This window comes from Passer montanus, unplaced genomic scaffold (genome assembly GCF_014805655.1).
Source record: "Passer montanus isolate IOZ18808 unplaced genomic scaffold, ASM1480565v1 scaffold23, whole genome shotgun sequence".
NCBI lineage: Eukaryota > Metazoa > Chordata > Aves > Passeriformes > Passeridae > Passer > Passer montanus.
This window is the reverse complement of record NW_024366926.1, coordinates 11,817,323-11,839,997: the sequence shown is the minus strand read 5'-3', so window position 1 is coordinate 11,839,997 and position 22,675 is coordinate 11,817,323. Positions and strand designations below refer to the sequence as shown.

Here is a 22,675-nt window from a genome sequence, read left to right as displayed (position 1 = left end):
TTAGTCATAATGAAAAATGAACAAATTAAAAGCCCTTTATTTGTCAAGAAAATTTAGAAAATTTTGTATATTTGACATATGAAATACTAAAACTTTACTTCACCCTCATGAAAATGCAACTGCAGTTTAGAATAATTCGTTGATAATTTGGCCTTTGATGTTCGTTTCTATCATCAGTTTTTGGTTGAATGAGCACTGAATGTGAGCAACTGTCCTGTGAATGTGCTGCCCACATCATTTCCCATTAAAAATCCCTCATAAGCACAGCTTCTTTTTGTCTCAGTGTCTCTGCTAAGCAGAAAGAAAGCATTTGTGAAATGACCAAATAATTCATCTTTGGAAGCCCTACAGCTAGGACTCGTGCACAGAATTCAGAATTAATTTTGCAGGTTAAAAAATGATCAGTGATTGATTTTCAAGGAAAAAAAAACAAACCACAAGTTTTCCTTATATTTTGAGAACCATTTAAGAGAGAATTAGCATCGATGGAATTTCCTGGCTTCCATGCACACAAATGCATTGCCATTTCTCAGGGTGACCCAGATGTTGGTTACATCACAGAGTGTGAGTTAGGAGAGTACCACATGTGGGAACAGCAGAACACCAGGTGTAGGATGTCACTGGGAAGATAGAAACATTTAACTCTTCATTCCACACAATCCAGGGCAAGGAGATAATTGTTGAACTTCTCTAAACACAAAATTGCTGCATTTCTTGTCTCCTGGCGTGGCAGCCTTTGTGTTTATGGGATATCCATTATCTGTGCTTCAAAGTCTGTGTCCCTCTCACCCAGAGCTGGGTGTCCTGTCAAGTGATGTGCCTGATGTATTGGTCACTCTGTGTTCTTCAATTAGCAAAAGAATGACTGACAAAGTACTTAGGCCAGCTCCTGAAGTCACTTTGAGAGCACTGAGGCTCATGGCAAATAGATAATGGTGCAAAATGATTTGTTTGGTACACTGGGGTGTCTCTTCCTGTTAGCTCGTGGCAGCTTCTCTGCAGTGTTTTCTCTACTGATTCTTCTACTATAACAGCTCTCTCCTTGCAATCTCCCTCATCTTTGAATAAAAGATATAAGCAAAAGATTTTCAAGTACTAAATATGCAATAATTTTAAAATATACATGGTGTTTTCCTCAGAGCAGAAAGAGGAAAGGGAAGGGGGTTCTGTGGGAGGTCCTCAAAACAGCTATGGCAGGGTAGAGTAGGTAGCTAATTTCTATCTCTGCTTTTAAAGGGAATTGTAGATAAGAATAAAGACTAAATAATTGTTTTAAATTATTTACTGGGTTTTTTTTGGTTTTTTTTTGGTTTTTTTTTTGTTTGTTTGTTTTTTTTGTTTTAACCAGACTTTCTTGTGGAGTTGATGTGCTTCTTAGCTTGTATTTTTCTTTTTCTTTCTTTTCTCCCTCTCGGGATTTGTCCTGCTTTTGTTCAAGGATTCACACAATTTTCCTTTTTTTTTTTTTTTTCAGTTTTATTAAATAGAGTAACAACAAAGCCACCACACAGATAAGGAAAGTGATTAAAAATGTAGAGCACAAGAGGTCAGAAACTGGAAAGAAATACCAAATAAATACCTTCCCCAGAAATGCATTTGGGATATATTCTTACCTTTGTAATGCCAGTGGGAGTTATCTGTAGGAATCCCTCTGGCAATGAGATGATGACATACCTCAGTTGGTCCTAAAAAGACTAGGTTTAGAGGACTCTGATGTTTCAGTGCATAAAAAAATGTAAAGTAGTTCCACCTAATTCTTCACACTGACCCCATCTACCAGTGCTGAAGGCCACGAGTTCTGGTTTTGGGTTTGATCTCCCATCTGTGGAATTTCAGTGCAAACCTTCTGTGGGATTTCGGAATGCCTCTGAGACCATGAGCACCAAGGTACACCTAACCCTGTCAGTGTGTCACAAAAGCCTCTGGAAAAAGGGGATAAATAAGGAGGGAAAATTCCTCCTGCAGACTTCAGCCCCCTGCAGCTGTGGAGCTTTGTGGTGCTGCTCACTCAGAAGGGCTCTGTGCTTTGGAAACTGGGCATGAGAGAGGCTCTGCTTCTTGGAACTGCCTTTTGTAGGGTCTTACAGGGCAGTGTTTGCCAGAACGAGGTTGCAGTGGCGATGGCACTGTGTAGTCTAGAGCTACATTTAATTAAAAAACATGGTGATGCTGGTTACCTCCAAACCCCAGCAAGGTAAACAGTCCATCTGTGTATGAAGCAGGGTCACCAACTCATCCTTAGTGCCATGTTTTGTAGTTTTGCTGCTTTTTTAGTCCCTGAGTAATTCAGACCAGTGTGTTGTCCTTTTAATCAAGCTGTTACTGGATTCTTCAGTGGGCTCCTTAGAATAACAACGTCAATGTCACACAAGAGGAGCGGCAATGTCTCAAAAGGAGAAGGCTTTTCTTGCAATTAAAAACTTTGCTGTTTCACCTTTGTAAGCCACCTCTGTTGAGCGAGTGCTGATGACGTCTCTAAGTGCATGCTTGAACAATGCTGAGGGCTAGTGAGATGAAAACATGGCTTTTCATATCCTACGTGTTACCTTTTTTCAGCACTAACATTCTTTCACAACCATTTTTCTAGCCTCATACTTATTTTTCTGCATCAAGTCCAAACTATACAAAAGCTACCCAGAATTTATTCTCCCATCCAAATAGTTCATCACCTCATCATTTGCTACCACTGCTGTGATCGTTTATAGTGCCCTGAGTGAGTCTTTTGGTACAGAATGGTGCTCTGCAATGGAAAAAACTATTGTGGAGTTGGTGGTCTGACAGCAATTTTAGAAAAGAGTTGTTAGCTCTGTGTTCACCCCTCAGTCTCAGAAGTGAAAGATTTGGTTATGTTTCTCTCTTTTTCTCTTGTTTTAATGTCTTCTTTGTCTTGATGCCTGTTTAAAAGCAAAAGAAAGTTCTAGAGCACATTTTATAGTGTGAACATCACCTGTTTCATCCCTGCATCAAAAGCAGTCCAAAGGACGTGGGCTGGTTTATGGAGCACCCTCAACCCAGCAGGTATTACCCAGGGAGAGGCAGTGCTGTACCAAAGCCATGCAGAGGGCAGGGAGGGCAGGAGGCAGTGTACCCTCATATTATCCTTTGAGAAGAGATTACAGCACACAATGAGCTTCCTCTCTCAGACAGTAACCTTAGCGTGTCCTTTACTTGTGCAAGGAGGAACAGGGATGGAACTTGATGCTGTGGAGCCAGCTTCAGTTAGGAGTCAAAAAAGGAGCTTTTTCACACATGTGGGGCTGCATTCCTGGCAGGCTGTTCCCCAGAGTGCCAGGACAAGCAGTTGGGGATGTTCTCATTTGTTCTCTCTCCTTTTATTTGAAGGATGGACTCACCCCGCTGCACTGTGCTGCACGAAGTGGCCACGACCAGGTTGTGGAGCTGCTCCTGGAGCGAGGTGCCCCACTGCTCGCACGGACCAAGGTGTGTGTGAGCCCTGTTAGAGTATGGAACACCTCTGTAACCCTCCACACAGCTTTCAGTGTCGCTGAAAGGACAAGGAGGAAGACAGGAATGTAACTGTCCTCCCAAATGAGACGTGTTAATGGGAAGAATGATCCAAAATAAGGTTTTCTTACATAATCCTTTCCAAATATATGAAAAGTTACACTTGCTTGCCCACCTCTCTAGTATCAGACTAAACACACGATGTGGAGTGCTAGTGCCAGCCCCTCCCTTGTGTTGCTTCCTGAGACTAGTGCACAGAGATGTGAAAGCTGGGTCAGTCACTCCTGAGAGTAATTCCTGGTACATATTTTCTGACCCGTCACATACGATAACGAGGACCATTTCTCCTAATTATTTTTACCGACTATTTCAGAGTTGGAAAATTATTTCAGTGTGTTCTTCCTCACATCTGGAAAACATACGTCTAAAATAAATGCGTTTCCTACAAATTCTGTCTCTTTGGTGAAACTATGAGGGGAATATACTTGTATAATAACAGAGCCCCCTGAGCAGCACAGCAAAGCCAAAGCCTCACAACAACAAATGTCCTTCTTATATGTGCCACAGTCTAAATGGGGATTACTAGAAGCTGCTGTTCTGTTCTCTTCTGTCGCAGAATGGACTCTCCCCACTCCACATGGCAGCCCAAGGGGACCACGTGGAATGTGTCAAGCACCTGCTGCAGCATAAGGCTCCTGTGGACGACGTGACGCTGGACTACCTGACTGCCCTGCACGTGGCCGCTCACTGCGGCCACTACCGCGTCACCAAGCTCCTACTGGACAAGAGAGCCAACCCCAACGCCCGTGCCCTGGTAAACCTGCCCCACCTGGCTCATGTAACAGAGCTGCCTGGTAGCTCTTACCAGGAAAACTAAGTGAGAGCTGTCAGCAAACTCCACAGCCTTAAGTAGGTGCAGTAGCCACAGGGGTGTCACACCTGCTGCTTACCAGTGCTGTGCCTTGTATCCTTAGGTCTGGCCATGAAACACGCCCCGTGGCAAGTGACTCTAGTGTCAGGTGTGGAAGCTCTGCAGAGTCCCTAAAGTCAGAGCTGGTGCTGGCTGATGTTGCTGTATGCATTGGTGCTTTACAGAATTCATGGTTCAGGTTTCCATACTGAATGATGCAATACACAATTTCTGGGCTTTCGCCTGCATTAGTAAGTTAATTGGCATAGGCAAAAGATGTTAAAAAGCTAATATTTCTGCATTTATCAAACGATGACATTTTCCTCTATTAGGTGCCATTTTTCTTTCCAAAAAACAGTTCTTATGCTTACAGGACACCAGGTATGATTCCTTTTACTCACTGAACAAACCACTGCGCCTAACAAGGAGAAAAACATCACATTTGACTCTGGAAACATTTTGAGAGTTCTAGATGTATCGAAAGCCAGACAAGATTACAGTCTTCTCTACCAGGATCTGTTAGCTGGCTGGGAGTACATGTACCAACATATTGCACTCTGTCAGGAAGAGAAGGAGTCTGTCAACCCCTGAGATGCTCCTGCGTGGCCAGAGTTCTACCATGGCCAGCTGCCTTGGGGCCCTCTACACAACCTCCACTGCAGGGCACTCAGATGCCTTCCCCAGCTTCCTGCCCACACTAGGACCCACTGTTCTTTTGTGTAGGCTCTTCCTGTCCTGTACCTCCTTGGAACTGACACCATTTTCTTCTGCCCCCTCATTTTTCTTGGCCTTTCTATACTCACAAATCCCATAGCCCCTTTTGCTTCCTCCTCTTATGCTTTTCTTGCTTTGTTTTTCTCAGTGCAGTGCTCACTTGAGTGATCTTTTTTGACACTGTTTTTATCCTTGCTTGTTTTTCTTGCCAGTGTTCTGATTAGCTGCACTTTCCTTAGCTACTCACAAGTACCCCCTACATCTTCTTTCTTTCCTTCCATGACAAGAAATATATCTTCTGTTGTCCTCTGTCCTTGCCTCCCTGTGAAACATCTGAAACAAAAGAACACCCTCAGGCTGCTGCCTCTCTGCTCTCTTCCCACCAAAATCGTTTTCTTTCCCTGCTACCCCCCTCATTTTCTCTCTCTCCCATCAGGGACTTGTTGCCTTTGGCTTGTTGATAGTGTTTAATATATTAAATGAAGCTCATAATTTCTGTTAGTGATAATTTTTTTTTCCTGTGTCCTCTCCCCCGTCAAACTGTTCCTCACTTAAATAGAAGTAGCAAAATTAAATCAACTGAGGTGGTGAAATTCAGTGAAAAACATGGAAGCTTCTGAAACAGTAAAACTCCCTATGAAATATATTGAGAGATGTTGTGTGGGAGGTAAAATATCAAATGGTTTTGATTATTTCTTTAGAAATCAGAGAAACAGTAAAAATATTCAGCAGAGTTCAGTGATGGAATAAATATCACAAAGAATTCATTTTCAACTACTTAAAAAAAATAATTGTTAATGTTTGTAAAATGCTTTGGGGATACAAGCACTATGTGAGTTCTCAGCTTTTTTAATGTGTATATGCTTTAAAGCACCTTCAAATGAACTAGTAATTAACATTTCATTTAACAGAAGCAGCCTGTAGAATAATTGTCACATGATTATCTCTTCCCATAAACTAAGATTTCACTGCTAGGTGCTGGTTGATTGTTTGGCAATACTGATGCTCTTCATTAGAAAATGTACCAATTTTTTGACATCGTCTAAAAAACCACTGTGCTTTCCACTAAAATGTTCACGTGTGGTGAATAATGTGTTTGTTCATCTTCAGACACACACTTAACCTGCATTAACTGTCATCAGGCTATCATGATACCACAGCTGAAGGGCTGGTTCTTTGTTTAAGGTACATCAGAATGTACACACACACAGATATTATACCTTAGGTTAGTGTATAAATATAAAAATATATGCACATTGATCCTTAGATTTCAAGTAAAATGACAGATTAAGGTGGAATCTGCAATAAGCACTCTGTTCCTCTCTCTGTCTCAGTTTAAGTGGCTTCAAACTGAAAGAGCAGATTTGAGTTAGATATTAGGGAGAAATTCTTCCCTCTGAGGATGGAGAGGCCCTGGCACAGCTTGCTCAGAGAAGCTGTGGCTGCCCCAGTTGTGGAAATCTCCAAGGACAGGAAGAATGGGTCTTGAAGCAGCCTGGGATAGTGGAAGGTGTCCCTGCACATGGTAGGAGGCGGAACAAGATGGGCTTTTCCAAACCAAGCCTTCCATGATGCTCCTAGAGAGGCACAGGAAATGCTTTGTAAAGGCACTGATCCTGAAGTGTTCACTGTAATTTCTTTGCTTTCCCTGTGTTAGGCAGTCTTGGGAAGCACTGGGAGTGCTCCTCACAGACACGTGTGCAGCCCCAGGAAGCACAGGCACACACACTGTCAGCAGTCAGGATGGGTGTCTCTGTATGTGAACTGTGGAGGTGGAGGTTTCCTTTCTCTCCCCTGCCTGGGAAGAAAGCAGCAGCACTGCTTTGTTGTGCCTCAGATAGCAGGAGAAGTCTGTAGTTCGTGACCTGTTGTGCTTAAAGAATAATGGCTTGTGTTAGCCTAACCCTTGTGCTCCCAGTGTGCCAGCATGGAGCTGTGTGGGGAGTGTAGCTGCATGTTCCTGACTAACATCACTGTCTTTTGCACAGAATGGTTTTACTCCACTGCACATTGCCTGCAAGAAAAATCGCATCAAAGTCATGGAACTCCTGGTGAAATATGGGGCTTCAATCCAGGCTATAACAGAGGTAGCAAAATGTTTAATGTCCTGCAGAAACATTCCTTCTTTATCTCTCCTTTTTCACTTCCTTCTTTCTGTCTCTCCTGTCGTGCCTCACTTTCCCATATGTTGTATTTGAACGAAGAAGCCCATGCCTCCAGCCGTGCAGAGGAGTAAAACTGCTCTTGCTTTGTTTCGCAGTCGGGCCTCACACCAATACACGTGGCTGCATTTATGGGCCACTTGAACATAGTCCTCCTTCTGCTGCAGAACGGAGCCTCTCCCGATGTCACTAACATTGTGAGTATGGCTTTCACTAGAACCTTCTGCTCAGGACCCTCAGAAAGTCTCTGGGTACCATGTAGCTCAGCCCAAGGTCACATTTTAAGTTATTGTAGCACTTTTAGTGAAGAGGGGAAAGTGACGGCTGCATGTGTCACAAGCCATCTCTGGTTTGTGTGCTCTGCAACAATGCCTGAGTAGGTAAAGTTTTCCCTAGAAACAGACAAAGCTCACCAAAACCATCCAAAATGGATTGTAAGCCAAATCCCACAAAGTCTGTATTTCTGTTCTGAAGGATGAAATTCAAGTCCAAATGGATCGAATTTCTGCCTGCATGACTTTGCTGGCTGCCATGAAATTATGTCATTCCTGTCAGTGAAAGAGTATAAGATGCTTAAAACCCCAACAATTAAACAAAAGGCAAAACTGGGAAACTCAAGATGTTCCTCTTAGACAGGAAGTTCCAGGAACTGGTGATTAAATCTGGAAAATGTGACTGGAAAATGTGACCTTTGGGAAGTAACACAAAATGCAGAACCTGACTTACCACAGAAATCAGTGTTTGTATACCAACAGCCTAGTAACCAAAAAAACAAACAACAAAAAAAAACCACCCCAACAACCCCAACAAGAACAACATTATAGTTTTCTGAGATGTATTTCGTAAGATTTTTACTGTTTGAATTTGTCAGCATAAACAAATATTCAACTTGAGACCACCTGTACTTGGGAAGCAGCTTTTTTCAGTACATAAGGTAATAGGTAAGTGTTCCCAGCTTCCCAGAACAAAAACAACAAAAATTTAGTAATCCTAGTACTCATTAGTTTTTCTTTGCTAGAAAAATCTTACATGGAACCCAATGAAATTGTTAGCATGCAGAATTGTTAATGTGAGTCATTAAAGTAGACTTCCCATACTTTGTTATGGAAGCAATCTTTATGTAAGAACTTTATTGATAATAAAAAAACTGACACAAAATCCTTGTGGAAGCAGTTAAAAATATTGTGCTACCAGGCATTTGTGTGCGAAGTTTAACACTTGACAATTTCTGCTACACAGGTGTCTTGGCTTTCACTTGGTAAGCTGAGTTTCCCTGTTGAATTACTGTTTCCAAAACCTAAATTGCTTTGCTAATTCAAGAACAAAAGGGTCATTGCAGAAATTTGATCTTTAGAGTGGCTTTCACATATTAAACAGCTTATTCTTCAGGTAATAAACTTTATATATAGATGGAATTATTAAGATTTGTAGTGAGGGCTGTGGGATTTTGTTGTTGGCATACCTACTAATCACAGCTGGTAATACAAAGTTAATTTAGGAATGACAAGATAAGTCAACTCCTGGTGAAGAGGGTTTGCTGTAATTAAAAATCCCTATTAGCAGGCAAGGTAATGCTACTTCTTTCCCTACATCTAGACAAGAACAAGAAGACATGATTCCCTATTCTGATGGAAAAGGTCTTGACTAGGGTGTTCACTTTGGCAGTTCAAGTGGTAGTCTAGGGGAGAAAGGCCTTACAACAGAATATTCTCCAGCTCTGGTGGAAGAAGTATGAACAATTAACATAAAGAAATGATGGGTCCTGCTGTGTTCTCATGATAAAACAGATGAATAGAGCTCCTGGTTGCAGAGCTGTCGCAGGACCTGATGTACCAGATGCTGGTGAGCTGCCCAGGGACTGTTTCAGTCCATTTTGGAACACTGCACTCAAAGAACAGAGCCCAATTAAACTAGGAATGCTGTCCTCGGGGAATCCTCATTTCAGTTTTTTTTTTTGAAAACCTATGCAAAAAGTAAATGCTTTGAATATTCCTGATCTGAAAATGTTTTCCAATATTTCATATCCTTCAAATTCTGTGAGCTACAAAAGCCTTGAAACAGGATTGATTCCATAGCATGGAGACAGAGCCACACTGCTGAGTACAGATTTTACACATTCTGTGTGCTCAGCATTGCAAGGCCTCTTAATGCTGCCAGCTCCACACAGTGTGCAGGAAGGGACCATCTGGAAAATTATCCTCTTCCATCTTGAGGCTCCTGTGCTGTGCAATCCCTAGAGAGAGACAGCTCAGTGTACTCTCATCTCCTGTGCAGCACACGAGCTGATGCCCTGTTACGTAGAAAGCTGAGGGACATTTGTGACCAGGGCAAGTCTGTCTGACAGAATTTTTCCTAAGCTGGGATTTTCATTCTGTCTCTCAGTGGTTTGTCTCTCTCTGTGTTTGTCTGGGGTTGGCCAGCTGGCAAACCAAGGCATTCCAGGTACAGCCACACCTCACCCTGGGGCTGAAGCCAGACTCAGCAGGCAGAAGGATGAGTCTCAGCACCAGTTGTTATGGGTGGGACTGACACTGGATACTCACACCTCAGCCTGGGGCTGAAGCCAGACTCTCAGCAGGCAGAAGGATGAGTCTCAGCACCAGTTGTTATGGGTGGGACTGACACTGGCAGAGATCTTTCTTCATGGAGGTTTAGGACACTGAAATGCTTTTGCTTTCCTGCAGCGTGGAGAAACTGCATTGCACATGGCAGCACGTGCTGGGCAGGTGGAAGTGGTTCGCTGCCTCCTGAGGAACGGGGCCCTGGTGGATGCCCGAGCCAGGGTAGGTGTTCTGCTTACACTGGCTTTTTTTCTCTTAAAACCATGGCTGAAGGAATCATTCACCATCCTTCTCTCCTCCACCACTCGGTGTTTTCTGTTACCACTTCCTATGACTCTGCAAGACAAACGTATAGGCAGGTCTGTGGGGAGCAAGGAGGATGCGGGCTCAGGGTGGCTCCGTGGCACTAATGCCGCACTCGATTTGAGTTGTAGGAAGAACAGACCCCGCTGCACATCGCCTCTCGCCTGGGCAAGACGGAGATCGTGCAGCTGCTGCTGCAGCACATGGCGCACCCCGACGCCGCCACCACCAACGGCTACACGCCGCTGCACATCTCTGCCCGCGAGGGCCAGCTCGACGTCGCCTCCGTGCTGCTCGAGGCGGGCGCCTCGCACTCCATGGCCACCAAGGTACGGCCTCACGCCCAGGGCACGGCTGTCCCGTGAGAATGCGCTTCCGCACTGAGGGATTGAAGCTGTTTGGGCCTCTTGCTGTGTTCTTGTTTAATCGGCAGCAATCCAGTAGACTGGAGTGACATAGCACAAGTTAATCAAATTTCAGCTTTATTCTCATCTGAAAATGGGTTTGGTTGCCACCGAAGCCAAATGCAGATCTTGATGAACACACAGTCCCAACAGGTTTAAAACGTCCTTGTTTCTCCCTTTCCCTTATAGGCACAGGTTTTTTGTGCAGTATTTCCAAAAAAGGAAAAGGGGATGGCAATGATACATTTTTTATGAACAGGTCTCCTTTTATTCTTCAATACGTTATTTACTTAAATAGCAAAATAGTTCTGCCCTGTGCTAGCTGAAAGGAATGTTCCTAAAACACAGAAGTCAGCATCTGCCCAGTCTCATCGAGTGCTGGATCTATTTTCAGTGGCTCTAAAATGAGATGTCATGTGACACAACAGGCCATTTTGTCTGGGATTATAAAAGAAATGCTCTCCAGAATCACTAGTGGGCTTTTTGCCAAAAATGATACCAATAGATTACTAACAGAGAGATTAATATGTAAGAAAGTAGATAGCTGTGATGAGAATGATATACTGATTTTTTTTTTTCTAAATTTAAAACATTTGATAAGTGAGAATCACATAATTTTCACTATTTATAAAAGTACCCTTGGTTTTACAGCTGGAGTTTAAAACGTGTTTATGAACAAAGGCGTGTCTTCTGGGGTTTAAAAGACTAAACCAGCAATTTTCAAATTATGATCCATGGATTACTGGGAGGGCTTGCTGTTCTCCTTTTATCCAGCTGTTAAATCACATTAGAATGGCTAAAAATACACTAAATACTTTCCTAATTTCCCATATTGCTTGATGGCAATTAGTATTGCAGGAACATTCTCTAATTATGAATAGGAGAAGATGGAGCCCACTAGATAATGTCTTTATAGATCTGTGATTTGTGAACTGACAATGTTTGAGATTACCCAATATAAACTCTTTCTGAGGTGAGATTAATGGAACTAAATGATAATGATAATAAACATTAAACATGACTTATGTGCCAAGCAAATAGGTCATTGCAGCTTCCTAAAATTACTGTCAGGCAGCAGTGCAGGCTGCCACCTACTGTCATGCATCCATGAGCTTTCCTTACCAATTTCTTAATTAAAACAGGCAAAGAGAAGGGCTCCATTTAGCTTCAGTAGAACTTTGTGACTGCATGAATACACAAATGCAAGTACAAGTAATTTTTGACCAAACCCTTCTGGAGGAAGGGAGTTGGAGTTTGGAGGTTTTATTCAATGAATTTAATTGGTGTTTCTGTGTTAGTGGCAACAGTTGATGCAGGAAATACTTGTAAAGCTGTCATCATGGAACAAAAAAGGTGCAGCTGGTTTGGGGTGTAAATTTGAAGAAGTGCCTTCATTGCCCCCACGCAGTGTGTGTTGCTAGTACAGTCTGTATCTGATAAAATGTCTGCCAGCCTGAGAGCACATAAGTAGGGAAGAATAATAAAAGGGGAAGTATTTTCTTGTATTTTGTGCTTCTCAAAGTGCTTTCAAGAGAGTCTGCTCTTTCTCGGTTCAGTTATGGATTTTGAGGTTGAAGAGTTAACACATAGCTCTTAAACAAGAGGTGTCATAGTGACCTTTAACACAAACAGCTGTGTTTTATCTCCTGGAATTTTTCAGAAGGGATTCACACCGTTGCATGTGGCAGCCAAATATGGGAGCCTGGAAGTGGCAAAGCTCCTGCTGCAGCGCCGTGCCTGTCCTGATTCTGCTGGCAAGGTACTGCTGGGGAAGAAAAAGTCTGAAGACTTTCCTTAAGGAAGAACTGTGTGAAATATGCACCCTAAGAAGGCTGCAGCTTCTTTTGCATGGTGGCTGTGCCTTTGCTGGGGTCGTGTCTCCCCTGGGTGGTGGCTGACTGCTGCCGAGTTTGGGTCCGTGGCAGGAGGGTGCATGGCTGCTCTGAGGGCAGGTGTGGGTCTTTGGCTCAGGAAGCACCGGTTCCATCAAGCTGCCTAAATTCCCCATGGATAAACCTAGGGGCAAAGCCACACCATCCCCCGGTGCGGCGCGATGAGAGCCAGCAGCTGCCACCGTGGTTCGCCTGGTTCGCTGCTTCTCCCCACTAACAGCCTGCCGTGGCCCTGCTGTCCATCCCCACTGCCTCCCGCCGGTCCCCTCTGTCCCTCGCAGCCCCGGACGCTCCCATCCCATCCCATCCCATCCCGCCCCATTTCCCGGTGTCCCGTAACGCGCTAACGCCGCCGCCGCCCTTTCAGAACGGCCTCACGCCGCTGCACGTGGCGGCGCACTACGACAACCAGAAGGTGGCGCTGCTGCTGCTGGAGAAGGGCGCCTCGCCCCACGCGACCGCCAAGGTGAGCCCGGCACGGCCCCGGCACGGCCCCGGCACGGCCCGCAGGCCGTTCATTGCTGCGCACAAATGCCTGTTCTGGCCAGGCAGCCAGAATGAGCGCAAGGGGAATTAATCTCGGGTGTAGCGCTGGTGTCGTGGTATCACTGCGTCGGTGAGGGCAGCACTGAGGGGAACCCTGACCCTGAGGGGTCTCAGTCCCACCAGAGTTTTAGTCGCAGCTGGAAGTCACTTCACTATTGTGCAATGTTAGCAATGATATTAGACATTTTATTAGGAGTGGTGTTGTGGTACTACGGTGCAGCTGAGGGGAGCTCTGAGGGGACACTGTGCGGCCGTGAGGGGACCCAGCTCTATCAGAGCTTTGGTTGCAGTTGGAAGTCAGCTCACTATTGCATAATATTAGCAATAACTTTAGAAATATGTATTCTGACCACACACACAAATCATTCCAGGGTTAGGAGTGGTGCTGTGCTATTGCTGTGTAAAGCAAAAGCTGCTAAAAGGGGAAAATGGGGACCAGATGGGTGCAACACCAGAGAGTGTCCTGCCCTGTGCAAGGCTGCTGATCTACAGGCTCTCAGGAAATGCTCAGGGATTGTATTGGGAATGTGGTTTCCATGGCAGTGCATGGAAAGCAGGATAGTTTGGGAAACTCCCACTGAAAAAGCCACAACAAAACAACCACAGCACAACAAAACCAAGCACCCCCCACAGGACCTGTGTGCTGGCACCTGGGATTTTTCCCTCAGGATGTGTTATACAGAAATTAGGAAGTTGTGTTCTTGCCAGAAAATGCCATTCTTCTGTGCTTAAATGATTACTTCAGTCACAAAAACATTCCACCCCATTGCTGTTTCCAGCCTGTGACTGACACACGTATCAACATTCCATATGCAAACACATCTCTACTCACATGCTCTGAAAAAGCATGATGTGGTGAAGGGTGTGCACCCATCAGTCATCATGGGCAATGCCACTCACCAGTCAAAAGGGATTATGTGCAACATAGGTTGTACAAAATGTAGGTGTCAAACTTGGACTAATTTGAAGGTATTGGTGGAACAGTCCTGCCCACCCTGGTGAGGGCTGGCTTTGTTCTGGTTTAGGTGGTGAAAATAACAGATGGACAAAGCAATACCACAGCAGGGCCATGTGGGACATGTCTGGCCTTGCAAATTTAATGAACTCCCTTCTCTAATAGCAGGCATAACATCAAATAATACTGTTGTATGCTGCCTGACTTCTTAGGCTCATATGGCTGTTGTGGTAACTTTATTTTCCTTTTTTCCCCTGCCTGGTGTCAGAATGGATACACCCCTCTGCATATCGCTGCCAAGAAAAACCAGATGCAGATAGCTACCACTCTGTTGAACTACGGGGCTGAGACCAACATTCTGACCAAGCAGGGGGTCACCCCACTTCATTTGGCCTCCCAGGAAGGTCACACCGACATGGTGACTTTGCTTTTGGAGAAGGGATCCAACATCCATGTGGCAACAAAGGTAACTCATGATAGGAAACAAAGCATTGTGGGTGGGAGTATCCAGTAAGATGCAGTGTTGGTGTCAGTGGTTGGGTTTAACAACCTGTACCAGAAACCTGGGCGCTCCAGTCTGAAATAATTCAGTGCTCTCTCCAGCAAAGACTCTTTTCCACATGTCTGTATCCTTCAGTGGTAAGTGAAGAAATTTACATTCTCTGGCAAATAAGAAAACAACTGCATGACTGGAGTAGACTAAGAAAAATTCTATGGAAGATTTTCCAAATTTTTTAAATTATTGTGCCTATCAGCATTTTACAGAAAACAAGGTCATAAAAAATAAATTAAAAAAAAAACCGAACCAAAAAACGACCCAAACCATTACTGTAAATCTCCAGGGGTCACTGGGTTTATCCAGAGATGTATGCAAATCTTATTTATGCAGGTGAAAAGCCTGCAGCTTCTGTCCATACAAGTTAGTATAGAAGGCTGTAGTATCTCCTTGTGTGGAGTTAATATATTCTGCTAATAGAAACAAGGAGATTTTCATTTCTTATATAAAATTTGTTCAGTGCCTTGTTCACGGCAGAGTGCTGCACGTTATCACAGTGAGCTGCCTGTTAAAGGCTCCATCCTTTTCCCTGCCTCCATCCCTGAATGGCATCTATTTCTGGAGTTAATGTCTTCATCTGGCTCGTGCCTGCAGTTGTCAAGGTTCCCCTTATTGTCTGAGGAGTGGGAAGCACATTTTATTAATGGGCTTGTCAGCTTCCCAAATTACATTATTGTAGCAAGTCTTCAGCATTCATGCCTTAAAGTTTTCCACTATGGTTATGGTGAGGTAATTGGTTTGGAGCTCTTTGTCAGCTGGAACAGGAGCAACATCGACTGCACTTTGTTTTAAAACACCACCCATACTCAGAAGCTATAGTTAGGGTCTGATCATGTTTTAAAGATGAGGAAGTGGGGAAGTCTAGATTTTTTGCTTATGTAAAGTCGGATTTTATTCTCGCTTTTATCTGTTTGTTTACTTACCTGTTATATTCCATCTCCAGGCTGGACTGACATCCTTACACCTTGCAGCTCAAGAGGACAAAGTGAATGTAGCCGAGATACTCACCAAACACGGTGCGAACCAGGATGCTCAGACAAAGGTAAATCACCTTGTGAGTGGCTGCTGTCTCCAGCGTGCCAAAGGGTGCTACCCTTGTCCGAGGAATGTTCCACTGAGCTTGCAGTTTTACTTGTTTGTTCTCCTCCTGTAGCTTGGTTATACACCTTTAATTGTGGCCTGTCACTATGGAAACATCAAAATGGTGAATTTTCTCCTCAAGCACGGAGCAAATGTCAATGCTAAAACAAAGGTAAAGAATTTTCCATTGCTTTGCTTTTGCTCTTTATTCTGAACATGGTAACACAGCACTCCTACCTGACATACATGCTTTTTCCCTTGGGAGCTCTAAGCATGGCATGGGAGGTGTCAACTGGTAGCTGTAATGGAATGCCCTCTGTCTGCTCCATCTCATGGTGTGGTGTTCAGGAAAGAAAAGCCAGATAACTCTGTGTATACGAAAAAAACAACACAGACAATCAATTTTGCTGGTTTTTCTTTTTCTTATTACTTGCAAACTAACAAATGAAAGTTTGTTCCTGATCTCATTTCCACATGGTTTACACCACTGTAATACAACTGTGCTGCCAAACTAGCAAGTAACAATTCAGACACTTTCAGGGTGATGCCAAGTTCTCTCCAATATGCTGGGAGAAGAGTGGGAAGAGTTGCTGCTGTTCAGTGTGTGGGTGGGATGACTCTGGGAGAGGAAGCAGCTGTGGTAAGGGAATGTGGTTTGCTCAAGGAGAGTTTGGGGTTTTCTGAGGGGAATCTGGCTATGCTGAAATCTGTCCAGATACACTGAAATGGGCCTGACTGCCTACAGTGAAATTCTGAACAAAGCCCACTGACTTCAACAGTTTCTTCAGGGATAAACTGGTGGGCATGCCAGCTGAATGGGATGCATTTTGTAGCAAAAGCTGTGTGTCTTCTGAGAATACAAGGAGAGGTTCTGATGGCAGCAACAGTGTGTTGCACTCCAGAAATCATCACATCACCATTATCAGAAAAAAAAGGAACTGGGGAACTGTAGGGCTCCAGCTTGGTTAAAGCTGACTTCAGGCAATTCCTGGCTACTGGATTCAAGCTGGATGTCTTGGGATCAACAGGAAGCAGCCCACTGAGAGTGTCTTTAAAATCCCATTAAAATCACTGCCTTGAAGTTTGCTTGTTCCTCTGGTCAGCTCCCCTGTCCCCTGCTGGGACCTATGGGATGATTCATTTCTCAAAGTAGCATTATTTTTTCACTGTGGTCACAACTCAGTGTGGTAAGAAAAATCCAAATAAATAAATTATTCTGGCCCATTCCTCATGGGATCACCCAAAATCAATGGGTGAAACTTGGGGATTCCAAAAGGACAGGCAACACTGCTAGAAAAACAGCTGATGAGAATTAATAAAACAGACACTAGCAGGATCCAAACTATAGCTGCCAAGACACTCAGCTGAGGTATTTGGAGGCTAACTCAAGGGACAGAAAAAATTGTATCTTTAGGATTAGGCCTCTTTTTGTTTAAAGGGCCGCTGGGACATATTCTGATTCCATTCACCCAGGTATTTTACTTAATTAGAATGCTTTCATTTTAGTCAGCAAGTTTGTATCAGGAAGCATTTCTCCACAATCTCACACCTAGGGACCACTAAAAATACTGGCGATCTGTCAGCTGGTGTTGTGGACTCAGTTTAAAGAATAAATCCTGGATTCAGGATAGGCATGTTAAAGAACGAATAACCCCTGTTGCAGCTTGGGCTTTCACTAGAGAAAGCCTGCGCAATGCTTTGTGCAAGGAACACATGGCTTCTATTTTTGAAGGACTACACTGTTCAAGTAAAGGTGGATAATCTACTTTCCACTAGAACCTACAGTAAGCAGCAGTTCTTAGCAGTCCACACACATGAGAATTGTATATATTGTCAGTATAAGAACTGTGACAGTTCTGAAGTATCACCATCTAATTAGCAGTGCAAAGCGTTACTGGCATCTGTTTGTTTGCAGTAGAGATAACTCTCAGAGCACGTTTTCAGAGTCTGCCCCAGGCTTTATGTAAGTGTACAGTGAGATCAACCCAAGGTTTTCTTACAGTTTCTTCTCTGCCTGGTTTCAAAGCCAATTGCGAATAATTTTGTAAATCAGTTGCCTGACTGGACTTAGACAATACCATCTCAGATCAGCCAGCTTAAGCACACTTTGGTTATGTTTCTGTATTGTGTGACACAAGAACAAACCACTGGAGCGCATGAGTATCTTGAGCTAAGCCTGTTTATTAAGGTAGACACTGTGTACAAATTCCTAAGTGTAATCACATCTTAGTCCAGCCTTTTGGAGGCAAAGTGAAGCTAAACTTGATTGACTTTTGTAATAGGTATATGTTGTTAGCCTTTTAAAAGGCAAGGCTTTAATCACTGCTGTTAAAAATGATGCGATTTTAACAGACTCAGATATTTTAAAGGCAAATCTTGGGCCTTCTTTTGAAAGCTAGGATGTGAGAGGAAGAGGAATGTTCTCTGCCTCAGCTATGATTCTGTGCTCTCAACATGCCCCTGTAACTTTGCTGTTCCTCATTGTTCCTTCCTCTGATTTAGAAAATGGGGGGGAAATGTCTTTTCATAGACTTCTTTTATTGTGAGAGAAACTATTTTTGAATAAGTATATTACCTTCCTTTATATTTCCATTAATTTGGGGAAGGAGAATTATTATTACTGAAGGTTTATTATTTTTGGGTCAAGTGGTGTCATAATTTATGTTAGAAATATCTCAAAAGGAGCAGAAGGAAGCAAAGTGAAATGCCTGAGCTAATGATCGGTTGCTGTTCTTTGTTTGCTTTGCTGTCACGGCCGTGGGTACCAGAACGGGTACACCCCTCTTCACCAGGCTGCTCAGCAGGGCCACACTCACATCATCAACGTTCTGCTGCAGCACGGGGCCAAGCCCAACGCCATCACCACGGTGAGTCTGATGTGCCACGGGGAACTTGTTTCCCTGGACGGTTCTTTTCTTTCCTTCCTTAGGGCTCGAGAGCAGGCTGTTATTTTGGTGAAAGTATTCCTCATACAGCTGGTTGTCATATGTGGAAATGTAATTTCCTCAGCTCTTCCTTATCCTCTTAAGGTAGTTCACATCTGACCTAACTGTGCACTAAGCTAAACGTGAGGCAGAGAAGCAGATTCCTGAGCTGCAGGATCAGGCTGGCCATAGCTGTCCGTGCCAGGCTCATTCAGTTTCCTCCACCTCAACACTTCTCTCTGGAAATTAATATCTCCTGAAGAAGTTTTCCTTAAAAATCAAGGGCAGTTCAGAACCTGGTGGTGGTTTTTTTGGGTGGGTTCTTTTTTTACATTTAGACCCACATTTCTGTCCCTCCGTGCTCTAAATTGTTTGCAGGTTCTTAGTGAGTTCACCTCAGTGAACTCAGTGAAGTTAATACCCTCAAAGACCATCAATAGCTGCTGGCACAGCTCATTCTCTGCAGTCAGCCAGCCAGGAATGCGACTGTCCTATTTCACGTTGATGTTGTTACTAGTCACCTCTAATTGGGTAATCGTTAGAACACTGCCAGAGTGGCCAAAACTCCTGTTGTTCCCCAGAGTGGATCAGTTTTCCATATACCTTTAAGTGTGTATGCTGAAATCAGCACTGGCACCATGTCTGGACCTGGAACAATCACGTGGAATAATCTTGTGTGAAAGTTATTCAAAATACCAGTTTGTGCACTGGATCATCAAGTGAGAGACTAGTGTAGTCAGCTTCTGGGACTGTAGGTACTTTTTGGGGTGTTTAACTGAGGGTGCCTTGACTTGATTTCGGTCGTCACACTGGGGCTGTCATGCCCAGGCCCAGGTCTAACCCAAGTCCAAGCAGCCTTAGGGATGTATCTTTGCTGCACAGTTGGCTGCTCCCTCAGGTATTGTATCTGTCCTTGTCCACACACCGCAACCTCAGGCTTGAGATAAGAGAGGATTTCAACCTGAGACATCTGGTAGGGAGATATATAGGAGTGGTGGATGAGCAGCTAATGTGCAAGTGAAGTAACAGTCAAATTATTTGTGTTGTGAAGGTGCTAATCTGTTCATTTTGTGTGCTAATCCGCAGACTAGGTGATTCTTCAGGGTGGCTGAGCTAGACTAATACAGAAGAGTTTAAATTTTAGATAACTGAAGTTGTTGCTGAAGAAGAGAGAGCCCTCAGGCTGATAAACCCTGCACATGGTGCAGTGGGGTCACAAGAGAAATCATTTCTGTGCAAAGAGTGATACAGTGACAGTCTGTGATTCCTCAGGAGACCAGCATGTTGTCCCTTGGTTCAGTGCAAAAGAGCATGGAACAATCCTGTGTAGAACCCTTTACAAAGAACCATGGAACACAACCCTTCCTCTCCTCCCCATGCTCAGTGACGTGGAGACTGTGGACTGCCACTGTTCCAAGAGATGAAATGGGGATAAATAGGTCTAAACTCTTGTTAAATTATTTTAGTGTCCTTTTGATGAATGACATGTCTCTATATGTTATGAATATTCAAACTGCAAATAAATGTATTTAAATGGAACTATATTCTTCACCCCCAAGCCTTTTGTGGCTTGTACTTGTTAAATCATTAGCTTTTGTGAACTGTTAATGGAAGTACATTTTTGTTGTGTGAAGGAATAGGAGTATATGTGGACATCACAGCTGTAATTTTGTATTCCCCAGATAAGTAATTGCACCTGGTAAAGGTGTCACAGTTTCAACTGGGAGTGAAACTGTAAAAAGCTAAAACACTTTTTACTTTCTAGAAGAGTATTTTTGCAAAATAAGTGCCAAACTTATGCAGGCAAGGCAGGCTGCATAGTGCAATGTGAGCCCTGAAGGGTTAAAGCATACAGCGCTGTAGTATTTGGAATCGCTGGCAGATGTAAGTGTGTTGTGTTACCATGGCAATTGGGGCTATAGTCTTAAAGAAGTTACAAAGGCAGAGTCAGATGTAACGGTAAAAAAGCCGTGATTTTCCTAGGCTGTGCCTTGTTTTGGATGGAAATGCTGGCTCATGCAGCGTGGAGAGTGATCTCATTGGTTCACATCACAATCCTCCCTCTCTCTCAGCGCTCTCCCCCTCTCTCTTCCCTTCAGAATGGTAACACAGCCTTAGCCATCGCCAGGCGCCTGGGATACATCTCTGTGGTCGATACGCTGAAGGTTGTAACAGAGGAGATCACCACCACCACAACTGTGAGTTGCACTTGCATTCAGATGTGGCTCTTCTTTACTCAGACTGTTGTCTTTCTGCTCTTCCCTCAGGCTCTCCGTGCATCTCTTTCCTTTTCTGTTTTGTTTGGGGAGTTTTAGCTCCCCTCCTCCCCGCCTTCCCTTTCTGTTGCATTTTTGCTACAGTGCTTTGAGCGTGTCTTATAAGCTTGTGGAAATGTGTGCAAGGCAACAGGCTCCCCTGAGCTAGGGAACAAACTCTGTGTGCACACGGATAGAAAATAACAATTCAGAGTGAAACTTGTTTCTAGACCTGGGTCTGAGCTGCAAACCCAAACTTTCCTGAAGTCTGTGTCCTTGTTCAGATCCTGCCATTTCTCCGTTTGTCTTTTCACCTCTCCTTTCCTGTCTGGCCTTACATCCCCACACTTTTGACACCTCCTGAGGCTCAATCCTTGCAGCATCTCTACGTTTGGACCACACCAGCCATGGCCTGAAGCCAAGCCTAATGATGCTCACTGGATGGCTGTGAATCACATCCATCATCTTCTTGCTTAAGTCACTTCCAGTTCAAACAGATCCTGTTTTTCCAAAATGTATAGGAATCTTTCCTTATGGGCTCAGTGCTCCACATTCTTGGAGTCTGTATTTTGACATCAGGGCTTGTGAACAGTGTGTGCTGAACATCAGCGAGGTGGTACTGCAGCTTTAAGCCAGGAAAAGCTGATCTATTTGGACACCCTAGGAGGAGAAGGTTTTCCCTTCTTTCACTTTTACCTCCCATCTACAAATGACATAGCAGGTAGGAAGGGAGAACATTAGAAATACTGCATAATTTAAGAAATTAGATTTTATTTAAGTCTTGGTTACTTCATTCATCTTGAAACATTGCTGTAAGGTCATGCTTTTTCATTTTATTTTTGATTTTTTTTTTTTTTTAATGCAAGATTATCAGTCTAGAAACCCCATCAGCTCTAGATGACATTTAGGAGCTCAGAGCTGTAAAAATCTGTAGGTTACTAAAAAGATGCCACTGCTCAGTCGTGGAGAGGGTTAGAGAAAGAGAAGTCCAAAATCACTTGTAAAGAAATGGGAAAATAATTTTTGTTTTGTTGCATGCTGACGGCAAATCCCATTTGATACGAACCAAGGAAGATGCAATAAAGATAACATGGCATAAGGTTACAAATAGAATGAGTCATAATTTATTAATGACCTGCAAAGATCAGGCTGAGTCAGGTTTGGAGGAGGAATTCCGGCGTAATTCCAGAAGTCTCTTAATAAAGACTGTGTGTCTCTGTTGTTATTACTTCATGTTCTTGTTTAATCATACAGCACATCATACATGTATGTGCATAAACACATGTATCTAATCAGAAGTTTAGGAAAATAAAACCTAGGGAAATTTTTTTTGAGAAACTTTAGTTCTTATATTTTTAAGCTTTGGAGGAAACCTTTGTCACGTATTCTATGCTGTGTCCTAGCACAAATTTTTAATTAATTTTTTGATAAAAGCAGTAACTTCCTTTCTTCTTCCTTTCCACTGTGTTTCACTGTGCAGTGAAACCTTTGGACCTTGTCTCATGTAAGTGTTAGATCTTTGAAATAATAGGAATTGCACTGCAAAAAGACACATGTGAGCTATTTACTTGGGACAAATATTTTTTTAAACGTTGAGGATTAATGGTATTTTCTACCAGATCCCTGATGCCTGGGGTTTAGGACTGAATCAAGTACTGAAACTTACTTGCAGGGTTGACCTTTAGTGCTCTCGCAGAAGAGAAATCTAAAATCTTGTTCTGTGTCTGCATACTTGGAAAGCCAGGTGGGAGCCCTCGATAACTCAGATTCTCCAGCTGTGAATACATGTAAGCCTTGTACCTTAGGGGGATGTGTGGAATGGTGCTGTTTGGTGGTGGGGGGGATGTTGATTGAACATAATGTAGAACAAGTCCTGCAAAGGAGGGCTAATAGCAGGTGCTCCCTGCAGTCAGGTTCTCCAGATGGTGAGGCTGCTGTTGCCAGACCT

General features: G+C 43.6%; 1 protein-coding gene across 41 annotated transcripts in view; it reads left to right on the top strand.

The window, feature by feature from the left end:
• Nucleotides 1-22,675, top strand: part of ANK2 (ankyrin 2) — a 282,700-nt gene that overhangs the window by 194,039 nt on the left and 65,986 nt on the right. For 33 of the 41 annotated variants that reach the window (XM_039710549.1, XM_039710551.1, XM_039710579.1 and 30 more), the window contains 13 exons: nt 3,343-3,441; nt 4,082-4,279; nt 7,078-7,176; nt 7,350-7,448; nt 9,936-10,034; nt 10,247-10,444; nt 12,180-12,278; nt 12,779-12,877; nt 14,181-14,378; nt 15,412-15,510; nt 15,622-15,720; nt 18,317-18,415; nt 20,572-20,670. In XM_039710549.1, the coding sequence (XP_039566483.1) occupies nt 3,343-3,441; nt 4,082-4,279; nt 7,078-7,176; nt 7,350-7,448; nt 9,936-10,034; nt 10,247-10,444; nt 12,180-12,278; nt 12,779-12,877; nt 14,181-14,378; nt 15,412-15,510; nt 15,622-15,720; nt 18,317-18,415; nt 20,572-20,670 (1,584 nt within the window). The remainder of the gene's footprint in view (nt 1-3,342; nt 3,442-4,081; nt 4,280-7,077; nt 7,177-7,349; nt 7,449-9,935; nt 10,035-10,246; nt 10,445-12,179; nt 12,279-12,778; nt 12,878-14,180; nt 14,379-15,411; nt 15,511-15,621; nt 15,721-18,316; nt 18,416-20,571; nt 20,671-22,675) is intronic. The other 8 variants (XM_039710587.1, XM_039710585.1, XM_039710583.1 and 5 more) reach the window with 3 other exon arrangements.